A 12,457-nucleotide genomic window follows, 5' to 3' on the forward strand; every position below is an offset into this window, starting at 1 on the left:
CCTGCAGGACCGGACCAGCGCGGAGTAATCCTCCTTGGAGGTGAATCCCGTCCTCCATCCTTTGTAGGCTTTCCTTTTTAGCCACAGGAGGTCTGCTAGGTCCCTGGAGAGCCAGGGGTGTTGGCAGGAGGGGAAGGGCCGCACCTCCGGTCTCCCAGGCGTGGGAAGGGGCTGCCCTGGTCCTGGCACTGCCGTGAGCTGTGCAGGGCAGGAGGGGATGGGCCTGGGACCCTGGGCTCAAGGGCGGCATGCTGGCCTCTTACAGCAATAAGGGGCCTCTTCTTCTGCAGCTTTCGGGGCTGCTCCCTCTGCCCGCCAGACACCTCCATCTCTTCTCTTCTCCGCTAGGAGCCCGCCATGGCAGCCGCGTGCCAGGCCGACACGGAGCTCCGGGACCTGGACGAGGAGCAGCTCTGGGAGATGCTGGAGAGCCATCGCTACCGCATCGTGCGCGGCGTCTGCCCCAGCCGGCTCACCCCCTACCTGCGCCAGGCCAAGGTGCTGGACCAGCTGGACGAGGAGGAGGTCCTGCATGGCCCGCAGTTCACCAACAGCGCCATGAGAGCGGGTAAGCACAGGCAGGCGAAGGGGTGGCGTTAGGGGACTAATGAATGAAGCCCCTGGGAGCGCGGGTGGATGCAAACCTGGGAGATGCCCCACCGAGAGCAGGCAGGCAAAGTCTTGCCCCCGATCCCATCCGCTCTTCCCTAACCTGCCCCCAGGCCACATGCTGGATCTCCTGAAAACCCGTGGCAAGAACGGCGCCCTGGCCTTCCTGGAGAGCCTCAAGCTGCACAGCCCCGACACCTACACCCTCATCACGGGCCTGGAGCCCTCCATCGACCTCAACAACTTCAGCGGTAAGTCTTCCCACCCCTGCCCCGGAGCCGGGGTCGGGGTCAGGGGCGGGGTGGGGGTGCCGCCAGATGCGGAGAGATGGGGGCGCGTGAGCGGGCAGCGGGGCAGAGCCGAAGGGCAAGCAGCTTTCTGGCAAACAGTGCTGATTGCCTGGTCTGCTCCCTGGTTTGAGGGTGGGAGGGGGCTGGATGTGCCAGGAGCCAGGGCATCACGTGGTGGCACCCGAAAGCCTCCTGGAAAGAGCATGCATGCACCATGCAGCACCTAGCGCAGCGGGGTCTGCCCCTGGACCGGGGTCTCACGACTGCTTCCCTGGTCCCTCGTGTTCCCCGGGAGCTTCGCCTCGCCCTGTCTCTTTGGGGAGGTCCACCCGTGGATGGGGCAGGCAGAGAGCCGGGGGGCTGGGGCCGAGCCAGGGCACGGCGGGGGCAGTGGGCTGGGACATGGCGGGAGGGAGCAGGGTGGGTTCCCCTGGGCACGAGCCGTTCCCGCCCCGCCGCAGGCCTGGTGGAGAGCTCGAAGCTGACCGAGTGCCTGGCGAAGGCGGTGAACGGGCTGCAGGAGGCGGTGACGCAGGAGAAGCAGCAGAAAGCCTCGCTGGTGCACCGCTGCCACCAGCTGCAGGAGCGCCTGGCCCAGCTGGAGGCCGAGGGCCAGCACCTGCGGGGCCTCCAGGCCGAGCACGACCGCATGAAGCGGGAGCTCAGCGCCCACTTCCACGAGGTGCTCAAGCTGAAGGACGAGATGTACAGCCTGTCCATGCACTACACCAACGCCCTCAAGGACAAGGACCTGGCCATCACGCGCTGCCGGGCGCTGCAGGAGGAGGTAGGGGCGAGGGCGAGGGACCCCGCCTGGGGCTGGTAGCACCAGCACTTCCTTGGGAGGCCAGCTGGCCCCTTCTGCGATGGCTCTGGCCCTCTGGGCGCTTGGAGGCATCCCCAGCGGGTCTGCGGCTGCAGTCCATGTCTGCACTGGGACGTGTAGCGTGCCGGAGGGCGCGGGCTGCAGCTCCCCCCGACCAGCGCTGCGGGTGCAGGGCTGGCCTCGGAGGTCACCTCGGTGGCCCGTGAACCCTGGATGCTGCTGGCTCGGGGACGGACGCGCTTTCCTCCCTGTGCCAGCACCGAGCAGGGTCCGCGTGCCCGGGGAGAGGGCGGGGCGTGGAGGTGGGCAGCGTCCTCCATGCGCAGCCTGCTCCCGTTAGGTGCAGGCCACGTCCTAGAGCCGTGGCCAGGTGTGGCAGTGGGGGTAAGGTCTCCGCTCCCTGTGTCCACGCAGCTCTACCTGATGAAGCAGGAGCTGCAGCGCGCCCGCGTGGAGTCGTACTGCGAGCGGGAGCCTTCGTGGCGGAGGAGCAGCGACCTGCAGCCGCCGGCCGACGAGGTGCTGGTCCTCAGGGAGGAGAACGAGAAGCTTCGGTCCATGGTGGAGCTGGAGACGTTCAGCCTGGTAAAGCCGACCCGCGCCTCGCGCCTCCAGCGTTCGGGCAGCCGGCCCTGCGGGGCCGGGTGGGAAGGGGCTCGCCAGCTGCTTGTCCGGCCCAGTGGTCCATACGTTGACCGCGCCATGCCCCTGGCGCAGGTGCAGAAGGACATCCTGGAGCAGAACCTGGATGAGGCCCTGGAGGGCAAGCAGGAGCTCCTCGATCGCATCCACTCGCTGCGGGAGAGGGCCGTGATTGCCGAGAGCCAGCGCAAGCAGGTAGGAGCCCCTGGTGCTCCCGGGCTGGAGACGCCAGCCTGCCCGCAGGCGACTCCTGCGCTGGGCAGAGGATGAGCAGACTGCCCGAGGTCCGGAGCGGCTTCTCTTTGCTGGCGCACAGGATGCAAACCCTGCCCGGGGGGGTCCTCCGATCTGGCCTGCCTGGAGGGTCTGGCTCTGGAGCTGGGTTCGTGCTGGAGCCCAGCTGCCGCGTCCGCGGCCCCGGGCACAGACCTGTGTCCTGCCGGGCTCCGACCCCTCGGCCGGCTCCCTCCTGACCTGCCTCTGTCTGTCTGCCCAGTACTGGGAGGAGAAGGAGCACACCCTCTTCGAGTGCCAGAAGATGCGGGTGGATTGCGAGATCTACAAGGAGAAGATCAGTGCCTTCCAGGCCCAGGTGGCAGAGCTGCAGAAGGAGCGAGACCAGGTGTGCGTGCCTGCGGTGCGGCCAGTGCACGCACATGCACGTGTGCACATATGTGCACGGCGGGCGGGCAGGGCCCTGCTTGCAGCCCCGGATTCCCGGTGCTCTTCAGCCCCCGCCGTGGGACGGAGCTGAGCGGCTCTGTGCCCTGGCCACACGGTACGTGCCTGCCCCTCCTCCCGGATCGCTTTGCTCCAAAGGCCCTGACCTGTCCCCCTCTTGCCCTGCACCCTCAGGCATACAGCACAAGGGACACGGTGCAGCTGGAGATCTCTCAAAACCTGCTGGAGAAGGATGCGCTGCGCAGGAAGGTGTTTGAGCTGACGGACCAGATCTGCGAGCTCAGGAAGCGTGCCAGGGAGCAGCAGGCAGAGCTGGGCTGCACGGTGCCCACGGTGAGACCCGGGGCAGCCGGTCAGCGTGGCGCAGGGGCTGGGCACGGCCCGGGGGGAGGTTGTGGCACCGGGAAATCTGTCTGTGCGCCGTTGGCTCGGCAGGTGCAGGACGAAGCCCCCGCCAGCCTGGAGCCTGGGCAGCTGTGCCTGCGCAGGAAGCAGCGGCTGGTGCGTATGCACGCCATCTGCCCCAGGGACGACAGCCGGAGCAGCTCCCTGAGCACGCTGGAGGTGCGGGGCCCCTCTCTTCCCCACCGGGGATCCCCAGCAGCTCAGGGCAGGAGGGAGGCCAGGGCTCGCCTGGCAGGGCACTCATGCCCCCGCGCCTCCCCCCGCAGCTGTGGTCGGACCTGAGTGCCCGGTGGAGCGGCGAGGTGGCCGACAGCTTCCGGTCCTGCAGCCCCGTCCCGCCCTGCAAGCACTCCCTGCAGCGGAGAGCCACGCAGGACTACCTGGAGGGCTCCTTGTCCAGGAGGTAGCTGGCCCGGGACACCCCCTTCCTGGGGCCACTGCCCCCTGGGCACTGCCGGGTCGGCACATCTGGTTCCTCCCTCTGTCCAGATGTGCCTTGCGACCCGAGCAGCAGGGTGATGGGGAGGGGGGGCTCTCTCTTCCGCTGCCTCACCGCCGTTTTCCCTCTGCTCTGGGCCCTGCAGCAGCTCCCAGGACTTCCTGGAGGTGGATTTCAGCCTCTTCCCTGGGGAGAAGGCAGAGGACCCCCCGGTTGAGCACGAGGCGGCTGAGCAGCACGGTGGGTGTCCCCCTTGCCCCAAACCTCTGCTCCTGGGGTGGGAGAAGAGGGCATCCCGGCTCCCAGTAGGATGGACAAGCTGGGCTCGTCCGTGACCTGGAGCAGGGCCTGCCCACCCAGCATCGCTCGGCACGAGGCATCTCGGGGAGCGATGCTGGCAGCAACCGGGGACATGGGCACGGGGAGATCCGAGTGCTGGGCTCGTGGGGGAGCCGTAGTGGGGCAGATGGGAGGGGAGGGAGACTTGCCCCTCTGTCCCCACCAGATCACGCTCTTTCCTTTCAGCTGGTGGCTCCCCACCACCCAGCCCAGGCCCCTCCATCTCCGAGAGGTACGTTGCACTCGGCCCTGGGGCAGGCTCTGTCTCTGGAATAGGGCAGCACCCCTGGGCGCTTGTACACATGGCGAAAATTGCCCTTTTTTGCAGTTTAATTGCATCACGTTTTACACATGCAGGATTTTTTTTGAGATGTGAGTGTTGCAGTGCAAAGTACACCGCATCCCGATGTATTTTAGTTTGCATCAACGCAAGTTGCAACGATACAGGCATCAATCTGTCACATGTACACAGTAAGTCGTGTACACGGCTCAGCTGCCCCGGGCAGAGCGCCCCTTTGGTCCCTGGCATTTGGCCTCTGCCAGACGAGCGGCTGCCCCAACCCCTGCGATGCCCCCGAGGGCTGAGCTCCATCCTGCCTACGCTGGAGCCTGCTGCCATCTCCTCCTCCCCGCCTGGCGTTGCTGCCAGGTTGCAGTGGTCACCATGCAGGAGCCAGGGACCCTGCCCGGGTCTGAGCACCGAGTGCCGGCTGCGGTTTCTCGTGCTGTCCTGCAGACTCCAGCGCTTTGCACGCGACGCTGCTCGGGCACGCCGAGCCTGGAGCTGAGCCAGGCTGCGCCTCCGGGACAAGGGCTGGCAGCCACGGGAGAGCTTCGCGGCTGCCTCCGTGCGGCCCCGCGCCGGCCCAGCCCCGAGGGGACGTCCGCGGGCCCGGGCGCGCGGCTGGGCCCTGCGGGCGGGGAAGCTGCTAGAAGGGGTCTGCAAGGAGCTGACGCTTGGCTTCGGCTGTCTCTGCTGCTTCTCACGAAGGCCCCTTCCCCCAGCATGCCCATGCGCCGGCGGCCCGCCCGGCGCATCCTCAGCCGCGTCACCACCATCGCCTTCCAGGGCACGGCCCTCCTGGACCAGATCAGCGTCATCGGGGGCAACCGCACGGGCATCTTCATCCACCGGGTCACCCCGGGCTCGGCTGCCGACGAGATGTCCCTGTCCCCAGGCCACCAGATCATGGTGGTAAGGCCCCGCGCTCCCCTTCCTCCTGCCCAGCCCTCGCCCTGTGGCCTGCCAGTCGGGTTTGTGGGTCCCGCTTGGTCTCGGGGGGCTGCAGCCCGAGCGAGTCCATCTCCGTGCCCTTGCAGGTCGACTACGAAGTCGTGGAGCCGGCGTTCAAAGCCGTTCTGGAGGATGCCACGCTGGAGGAGGCACTCTGGGTCCTGGGGAGGGTGAACGGTTTCTGCTGCCTGTCTGTCAGGAGCAACATGGAAGGTAAAGGCCGGCTCCCCCAGGCTCATCCCAGGCACTTCCTGGGGGTCTTCGTGGTCCCCGGGCCAGCAGGCAGGAATCCTGCTGCTTTGCCCTTCCTCCCGTGCCCATCCGCTGCTTAAGTAGGGTCTGCTAAAGCCACCCAAGTGGTGCTGCGAGCATTGCCCCTTTGTCCCTGAGCAAATGGAGTGGGGGACTGCAGCCTCCTGCCCCACTGTTTGCATCCCCCCGGGCTGCCTCCCTACTGCCCCCTCTCTCTCGTTTCAGGCTACAAGAAGCTGGTGAACGACCTGGAGGAGAAGGTGGTGACCTCGGGCGACTCCTTCTACATCCGGGCCAACTTGGCGCTGGAGGGGAAGGTGACGGGGGAGCTGCAGGTGCAGTGCGATGACATCCTGCACGTCACGGACACCGTGTTCCAGGGCAGGAGCCGGTGGGGCGCCAGCCGGGTCAACCCCTACAGCGTGAAGGACGGGGACGCCGGCACCATCCCCAACTACTACCAGTGAGTCCGCCGGGCACCGTGCGGGCCTGATAGCCCCCTGCATGCAGGCAAGCGCCGGCAGGGAGAGGCCCCATCCCACGCTGCCCAGGTGCAGCCAGGAGATGCCTCTCCTCCCAGCTGCACGGCTGTGACATGGCTTCCAGGGCATGCAAGTCCTGGCTTTCAGCTCCAGCACTGGTCACTGGCATCTCTTGCAGTCATGCCAGAGATGGGCACAGCCCCAGGTCCTCCATGCGCCAGGAGGTAGGAGTGATGCTGCCAGAGGGCCCAGGAGGCAAAGCTGCAGCCCCCGGGGAGCTCATGGCTGCCGGCAGTCTCCTTCCCCAGGTTGTGGCTAAGACCTGGCGCGGTCTTGCAGCCTTTGCAGTGCCCCGAGGGTCTCAAGGCCTCTTTCTAGCACAGCACGTCCACACCTGGGGTCTGCCGGGCGCCTTTCCAGCCCAGCCCTGTCTGTCCCAGGCTCACTCCCTCCCTGTCGGCACCCGTCTGCAGCCTGGTCCCCACGCCTGCCGCGGGATTCCCGTGGCCCCGGGGTGCCCAGTCCTGTCTCCCACATCAGCTCTACTGCCTTAATGCAGCCATGGCGCTGCTCTCCATCTCCAGGGCGCAGCAGCTGCTCATCGCCCTGATCCGGGACATGACCCAGCCCAGCACGGCAGCTCGGAAGGTAACGGGGCGGAGGGCACCCCGGGCACAGCCTGGGGGGAGAGGTGCCAGCCGGCCCCTGGGCAGGGCACTGCACGGGGCTGTGGCCGAGGGAGGAACAGCCACACCTGGGCTGAGCGCCGGGATGGGTATCGCAGGGCGGCCCGGCGGGCGGCGAGCTGCCAAGCAGCTCGTTTGAATTGGCCGGGGGCTGCCCCGGGCTCTTGCATGAGGCCTCTCGCCTCTGCCCCCAGCCGCCCGGGGTGCAGGCCAAGCTGGTGCGGATCGTCAGCACGGACAGGAGCAGGATCAACCCTCTCTGGTCATCCATCAACTGCAGCACCGGCGACCCCAGCAAGCTGGACGGTGCGTGGGGTGGGCTGGGGCCGGGGCCGGTCCCTGTTGGCATAGTGCTTGGCAGGGATTGGGGCCCTCGGGTCGCTACCAGCTGCCGTGATGCTGACATGAGCGGTCGGCTGCCCACGGTGCCCTCAATCCTGCCGGCAGCAGGGGATGCCCTGACCGCCCTGCTCCCCCGTTATCACCTGCGCAGCCAGCCCCAGGATGTGCCCCAAGGGAGGCAGCTGCTTCACGCTGATGCCCTACACGCTGGTGAGGCCCCACAAGCCGGCGTGGCTGCGCCCTGTCCTCTGCGTGCCCACGCTGCTGGGCCAGGTCCTGAGCGACAAGCTGTGCCTCACTAAGACCTTCGAGAAGTGTCCCTCAGGTATGGCCTGGACACCTCCTCGTGGCAGCAGGTGCCCAGCACCAGCTTGTCGCTCCCGTGCCCATCGCTGCCGCCTGGGCGGCTCGGGGAGCAGATCTAGCACCCACATGCTCTGCTTCTGCCCTCGCAGAGCTCCCGAGCAAGGCCGAATGCCTGGCCACCCACAGAGGCATCGTCCAGGGGAAGAGGGCACTGACCGGCCACTGCGGCATCACGCGCCAGGCCCTCGAGGTGCTGATGGAGAAGGTAACGGGGTGGAGGTGCAGATGCAGCAGGACTCGGTGCGTAGGGGGGAGATGGTCGGCACTGTCCCGGGGCAGGGGAGCGAAGGCCTTTGGGGCTGGAGGCAGGGGTGCTCCTTCCTGCTGCCCATCTCTCCATGGGCTGGCGTCCGTCCCAGGGCACCAGACCAGGCACGCTGGTCTGTCATCAGGGTCCCTCGCTGAACCCCGGCACGGCTGCTGTCATCTGCAGGGGCAGCCCCCTGCCCGGTATGTCCGCGTGGGTCTGAGCCGCTCTTGCCCTGGCTCCCTCCAGAATGTGCACGGCCTGCTGGACGTGGGGCCGGAGAGCGTGCGGGCCCTGCATGCCATGGACACGTACCCCATCATCCTCCTCATCGCCCTCAGTGAGAAGAACACCAAGAAGCTACGGTAGGTCCCTGCCTCCGGCCCCCGCGGCTGCCTCGCGCCGGGAACAGCACGGCCCAAGGGGCTCCCCCAGCCCCAATCCCATCATGCAGTCAGGGTGAAACCTGAAGCAATGGGGAACACTGATCCTGCTCCGGACTGGGCGCTCGGCCGACTGCCCCTCTCTGCTTCCGCTCCAGGAAGGCCTTGCAGCGCCACGGGGTGACGGAGGAGCAGCTGCTGGAGGGCGCGCGGAGCCAGGAGGCCCAGCTGGAGAAGGCGCCCTGCCTCCACAGCACCATCACCCCCGACAGCTGGAGCGACGTGGATGGCTTGGTGGGGTGCCTGTGCGCAGCGGTTGCCAACGAGCAGAAGAAGGTGGTGTGGATTGAGCCAGACCTGCCCTGACCTGGCGAGGCAGCTGCAAACCAGGGACTGGGAGGTTTCCTGGGGGCTTCTGGAGGCTTGTTTCAGAGGAGGGTGAAGGACCTGTTAACTACAGGGTTAAAGGGTGTCGTGTTTGCACCCCCTGCTAGTGCTGGGTGACCCCTCGCCTGGCTGCTCTCTGCTCCCCGTGGCAGGGAGCCCCCCATAACTCTATGTATAGAGTGTTTCTCACTTCAGCTCCGCTCCCCTTTCATGTGTGGGGGGTGGGCACCTCGGCAGTGGTGCCCAGGTGCCAGGGCAGGACCTGGCAGGAGCGGGGCTGCCGTGACATGCTAGGTCTGGACCTGGCTGGCCCCGGTGCAGCCAGGCTGTCCCCTCCCATGGCTGGGGTCTCACCGTACTGGGTATCCCAGGTTCCTCTGATCCCTGCCGCCTGGGCCCGTGCACATCAGAGGCTGTAAGTTCTGTTCATTCTCTGCATTAAACCTCGTTACTGACCACTGCTGCAGGCCCGTCTACGATGGCTGGGCCCTCGACCCCCAGCCCACGCACCCGCCTTGGGTGCGGGGGGCTGCAGGGGCTCCACTGCTGAGGCTGGGCCGGCTCCTAAGAGCCGCGGCACCTCCCCCTCTCAGCAAGAGGCACTGACAAGTGCACAGCAAGGAGATGCAAGTTGCCCAGAACGGATCTGTGTCTCTTTTCCTTCTGGGACTTTATTGAGAAGACCTCATTACAGCATGGTCAATGCCCAGCTGCATGCAGCACCGCACGCTCAGGCCCTTTGAACCCGACACGGTTTTGGTAGACTGTGACCCAGCTGTGGCATGGGACCAGCTGCACCCTGTCCCCATGCAGTGCCGGGGGGCATGCACCGAGCTCTGGCGCGGCGGCTGAGTTGGGTGCTTAATGTTTCTTTGGCAGAAGCTAGGAGCAGGGTTTGGGCAGAGGCACCAGGTGAGCGGGGCCCGCTGGGGGAGCCGGGGCATGGAGGCAGATGGGCTCTTGGGGGGAGCCGGTGGCTCAGAGCTCATTGTAGAGGGGCTGGCACGGTGGGCTCAGCTTCTCCTCCAAGACGCCGTCGGGGGCACACACCCACGGGTCCTGGGTGTCCCACTGCCACTTCACCAGCTGGGCTCGAAGCCCCGCCAGGATCTCAGCGTAGCGGGGGTCTGCAGCCAGGTTGCAGCTCTCGGAGGGGTCATGGCTCTGGTCAAACAGCTCCCAGCGGTCCCGGTAATAGTACTGGTGCAGGGTCTTGTTCCAGTGGGTGGGCTGGCCGGCCCGCGTGCGGCACAGCAGGTCCTGGAAGGTGGGCGAGACGTAGAAGTCCTGGTCGATAGGGAAGGGCATGCGGTAGTGGAGGTTGTGGACCAGGCGGAAGTGCCCGTGCTGCACGGCCCGCATGGGATAGTGCATGGTGACTTCGTGGAGGCTCTGGCTGCTGAACGCCGTCGCCCAGGCCGGCTCCGATGCCAGGGCTGGCAGCAATGACTTCCCGGTGAGCTGCACCCGTGCAGTGCCGAAGATGCTGTAGCTGGGGTAGGGGATGGAGAACCAGTCCAGGAGGGTGGGCGTGAGATCTGGGAAGGGAGACAGAGGATGAGTCTGCTGTCAGCCAGGGCGGTGCGTGGCCCGGCCAGAGCCCAGCTCCAGGGAGCGGGAGCCCACCGGGGCTCTGGTGTGGAGGCCTCGGGACCTGCCAGTCTTACCCAGCAGGCTGGCATAGGCCTGGCTGACCTGCCCCCAGCGAGCAGTGTGCTTGGGAGATGAGATGAGCAGGGGCTCAGCTGTGCCCGAGTGGTACAGGTTGGTTCTGCCGCTGGGGAAGGGGATGCCGTTGTCCGAGGTGTAGATGACCAGCGTGGAGTTGAGGAAGCCAGCGTGGCTCAGCTCTTCCAACACCAGCCCGATGCCTGCGTGCAGAGAGCAGAGCTGAGCACGCGCTCCACAGCGATGCAGCCCCCACCGCCTTCCTTCCCCTGCTGCTGAGCTGAGGATGGATGCGCTCATCTCTGCACAACAAGTCCCAGCCCTGTGTGCCCCGTGCCCAGGCCCACTGCCCACCTTGGTCCATGCGCCCGATGGTTGTGTACTGGGCGGCCAAGTCCGCGCGAGCCGCAGGAGTGTCTGGAACAAAGTAAGGGACCTGCGGGGAGGAAGCAGCATGCAAGGGCTGGAGATGCTACAGGAAGCAGCATGGGGGAATTAGAGCCAGCAGTGTGGAAGTGTGGACAGAGCCCCTGCAACCCAGCAAGCTTGGCGGGTGTTGCCACCTCCCACCCCCGTCCTTTCCGGCATCGCCTCCCAGCAGGAGCCCAGCCACATCCCAGAGGGCAGGGAGCCGGCGTCGGGGCCGCTCCCGACAACCTCGTCCTACCTCCACGTCCTCCGGGCGGTACTGCTGGGGCGTCCAGTCGGGGATCCAGCCCATGCCGCTCTCGCCGTTGCCGAACTTCTCGCAGAAGGGCCCGTACTGGGGCTGGGAGTGGCCGCAGCGGTGGGGGTCGTGGAAGGCGACGTACAGGAAGAACGGCCTGCACGGAGAGCGAGGCAGTGCTCGTGGGTGATGGAGGCCCACACGGCGCGAGCAGGGCCTGCACAGCCCCAGGCCAATCCTGACCCGGCTCCAGCCGGCTTGGGCCACCTCTTCATGCAGATGCCAGCCTGGGGCAGGCAGGAGTGAGTTCACCTGGTTTGGGACGTGCTAGGATTTGGAAAGAGGCTTTCCCACCTGTAAAGTTGGGTCCCCTGTGCCCAGCCGAGCTGCTGCCCCTGGCTTTCCCCCTGGGGCGCGTGCTGGGACGTGGGTGTCGGGTGCACCCTGGAGCAGGACACAACGTCTCACCTCTCATCCTGGCTCCGGAGGAACTTGCGCACGAGCAGCTTGATGCGGGTGATGTTACGGCCCACCTGCAGCACGGAGCTGTTCTCCTCGGTGTAGGCAAAGTCGAAGGGGTACACTGCCTCCGGCCCCACGTGCTTCTTCCCGATGATCCCTGCAGCAAATGCATGAGCCCGTGGCCGGAGCACCAGCTGCCGCCCAGCCTCCCCTGGGGACCAGGGAGGCATCGTCTCGCTCCGAAGCTGCAGCGGTGGCTGGCAGACGCCCTCCAGCTATCCAGCCCCAGGCTCTCGAGCAGTTGAGCAAGAACCAAAGCACCTGAATCTCTTCTCCCTCTATCAGCCTAGGACCCTCCGCTGAGCGTGGCCCTGCTGCCCCCCGCCAGTGGCTGTCATACAGAAGCAAAGCTGGAGTTGAGCACAGGACCGCCCAAGGGCAGCCGGGCTCAGACACCGGCCTTGCCCTGCTGTCCCGGAGCGGAAGCCAAAGTCGACCTGACCTGTCCAAGGGCAACAGAGGACAAACACCCCCGCGGGGGCCGTGCACGAGCCCGCGTCTGGAGGGGGCAACCAGCCCGCTGGCCCCTGGCTTGCCGAAGCCTGGCCAGGACTCTGCTGTATTTGGGGGCAGGAAGGCGTTTTACCCCTGCCACAGCGGGGCTTTAGGGGCACGATGCCTCGAGTATAGAGAAGCAGGACGTTGCCTTCCCGGGGGCCGGCTGCAGCGCGGCGTCAGGGCTGACGGCGGTCTTGCAAAGCATGTAGAGCGGGGGCTGGCTCGCCTGCGCCTCAGGCAGGGCGGCCCCTGCACCCCGCTTCCAGCCCCGCGGGCCGCCGGTTACCTGTGCGGATCCGCGCCTGGCGCAGCAGCAGGGGCAGGCTCCGCACCGCCTCGAAGGAGTTGAAGTGGTGCACGTCCTGGTGCAGGCCGTACATCCCGCTCTGGTGCTGCGAAGGCCAGGCCCGAGGTCAGGCCCCGGCCCCGGCCCCGGCCCCGGCCCAAGCCCGGGCCCCCGCGCGGCCGGGGCCTACCTGGGGCAGCCCCGTC

The 12,457-nt window shown here is 67.0% G+C and overlaps 2 protein-coding genes across 3 annotated transcripts; one reads left to right on the forward strand and one right to left on the reverse strand.

Moving 5' to 3' along the window:
* Positions 1-329: 329 nt before the first annotated feature.
* Positions 330-9,061, forward strand: CARD14 (caspase recruitment domain family member 14). The gene is made up of 20 exons (XM_019542268.1): positions 330-568; positions 723-860; positions 1,361-1,686; positions 2,140-2,310; positions 2,443-2,562; positions 2,864-2,989; positions 3,223-3,381; positions 3,484-3,612; positions 3,720-3,856; positions 4,038-4,132; positions 4,418-4,463; positions 5,237-5,426; positions 5,552-5,678; positions 5,943-6,180; positions 6,784-6,847; positions 7,080-7,191; positions 7,379-7,552; positions 7,683-7,798; positions 8,090-8,205; positions 8,382-9,061. Exons 1-20 carry the CDS (start codon positions 358-360, stop codon positions 8,587-8,589), a joined length of 3,003 nt encoding a protein of 1,000 aa, XP_019397813.1. The 5' UTR covers positions 330-357; the 3' UTR covers positions 8,590-9,061.
* A 203-nt stretch (positions 9,062-9,264) lies between these two features.
* On the reverse strand, positions 9,265-12,408 carry SGSH (N-sulfoglucosamine sulfohydrolase). Of its 2 annotated transcripts, none has more exons than XM_019542266.1 (6): positions 12,252-12,405; positions 11,414-11,564; positions 10,946-11,102; positions 10,633-10,714; positions 10,278-10,481; positions 9,265-10,148 (listed from the first exon to the last, which is right to left on the reverse strand). In XM_019542266.1, the coding sequence occupies exons 1-6, from the start codon at positions 12,343-12,345 to the stop codon at positions 9,589-9,591; spliced, it is 1,248 nt and encodes a 415-aa protein (XP_019397811.1). In that variant the 5' UTR covers positions 12,346-12,405; the 3' UTR covers positions 9,265-9,588. The 2 variants fall into 2 exon arrangements, with proteins under 2 accessions (XP_019397811.1, XP_019397812.1); XM_019542267.1 differs by having other exon boundaries at positions 9,601-10,148; positions 10,306-10,481; positions 12,252-12,408.
* Between the last annotated feature and the right edge of the window lie 49 nt (positions 12,409-12,457).

This window comes from Crocodylus porosus, unplaced genomic scaffold (assembly GCF_001723895.1).
Source record: "Crocodylus porosus isolate Cpor-Errol unplaced genomic scaffold, CroPor_comp1, whole genome shotgun sequence".
Lineage (NCBI taxonomy): Eukaryota > Metazoa > Chordata > Crocodylia > Crocodylidae > Crocodylus > Crocodylus porosus.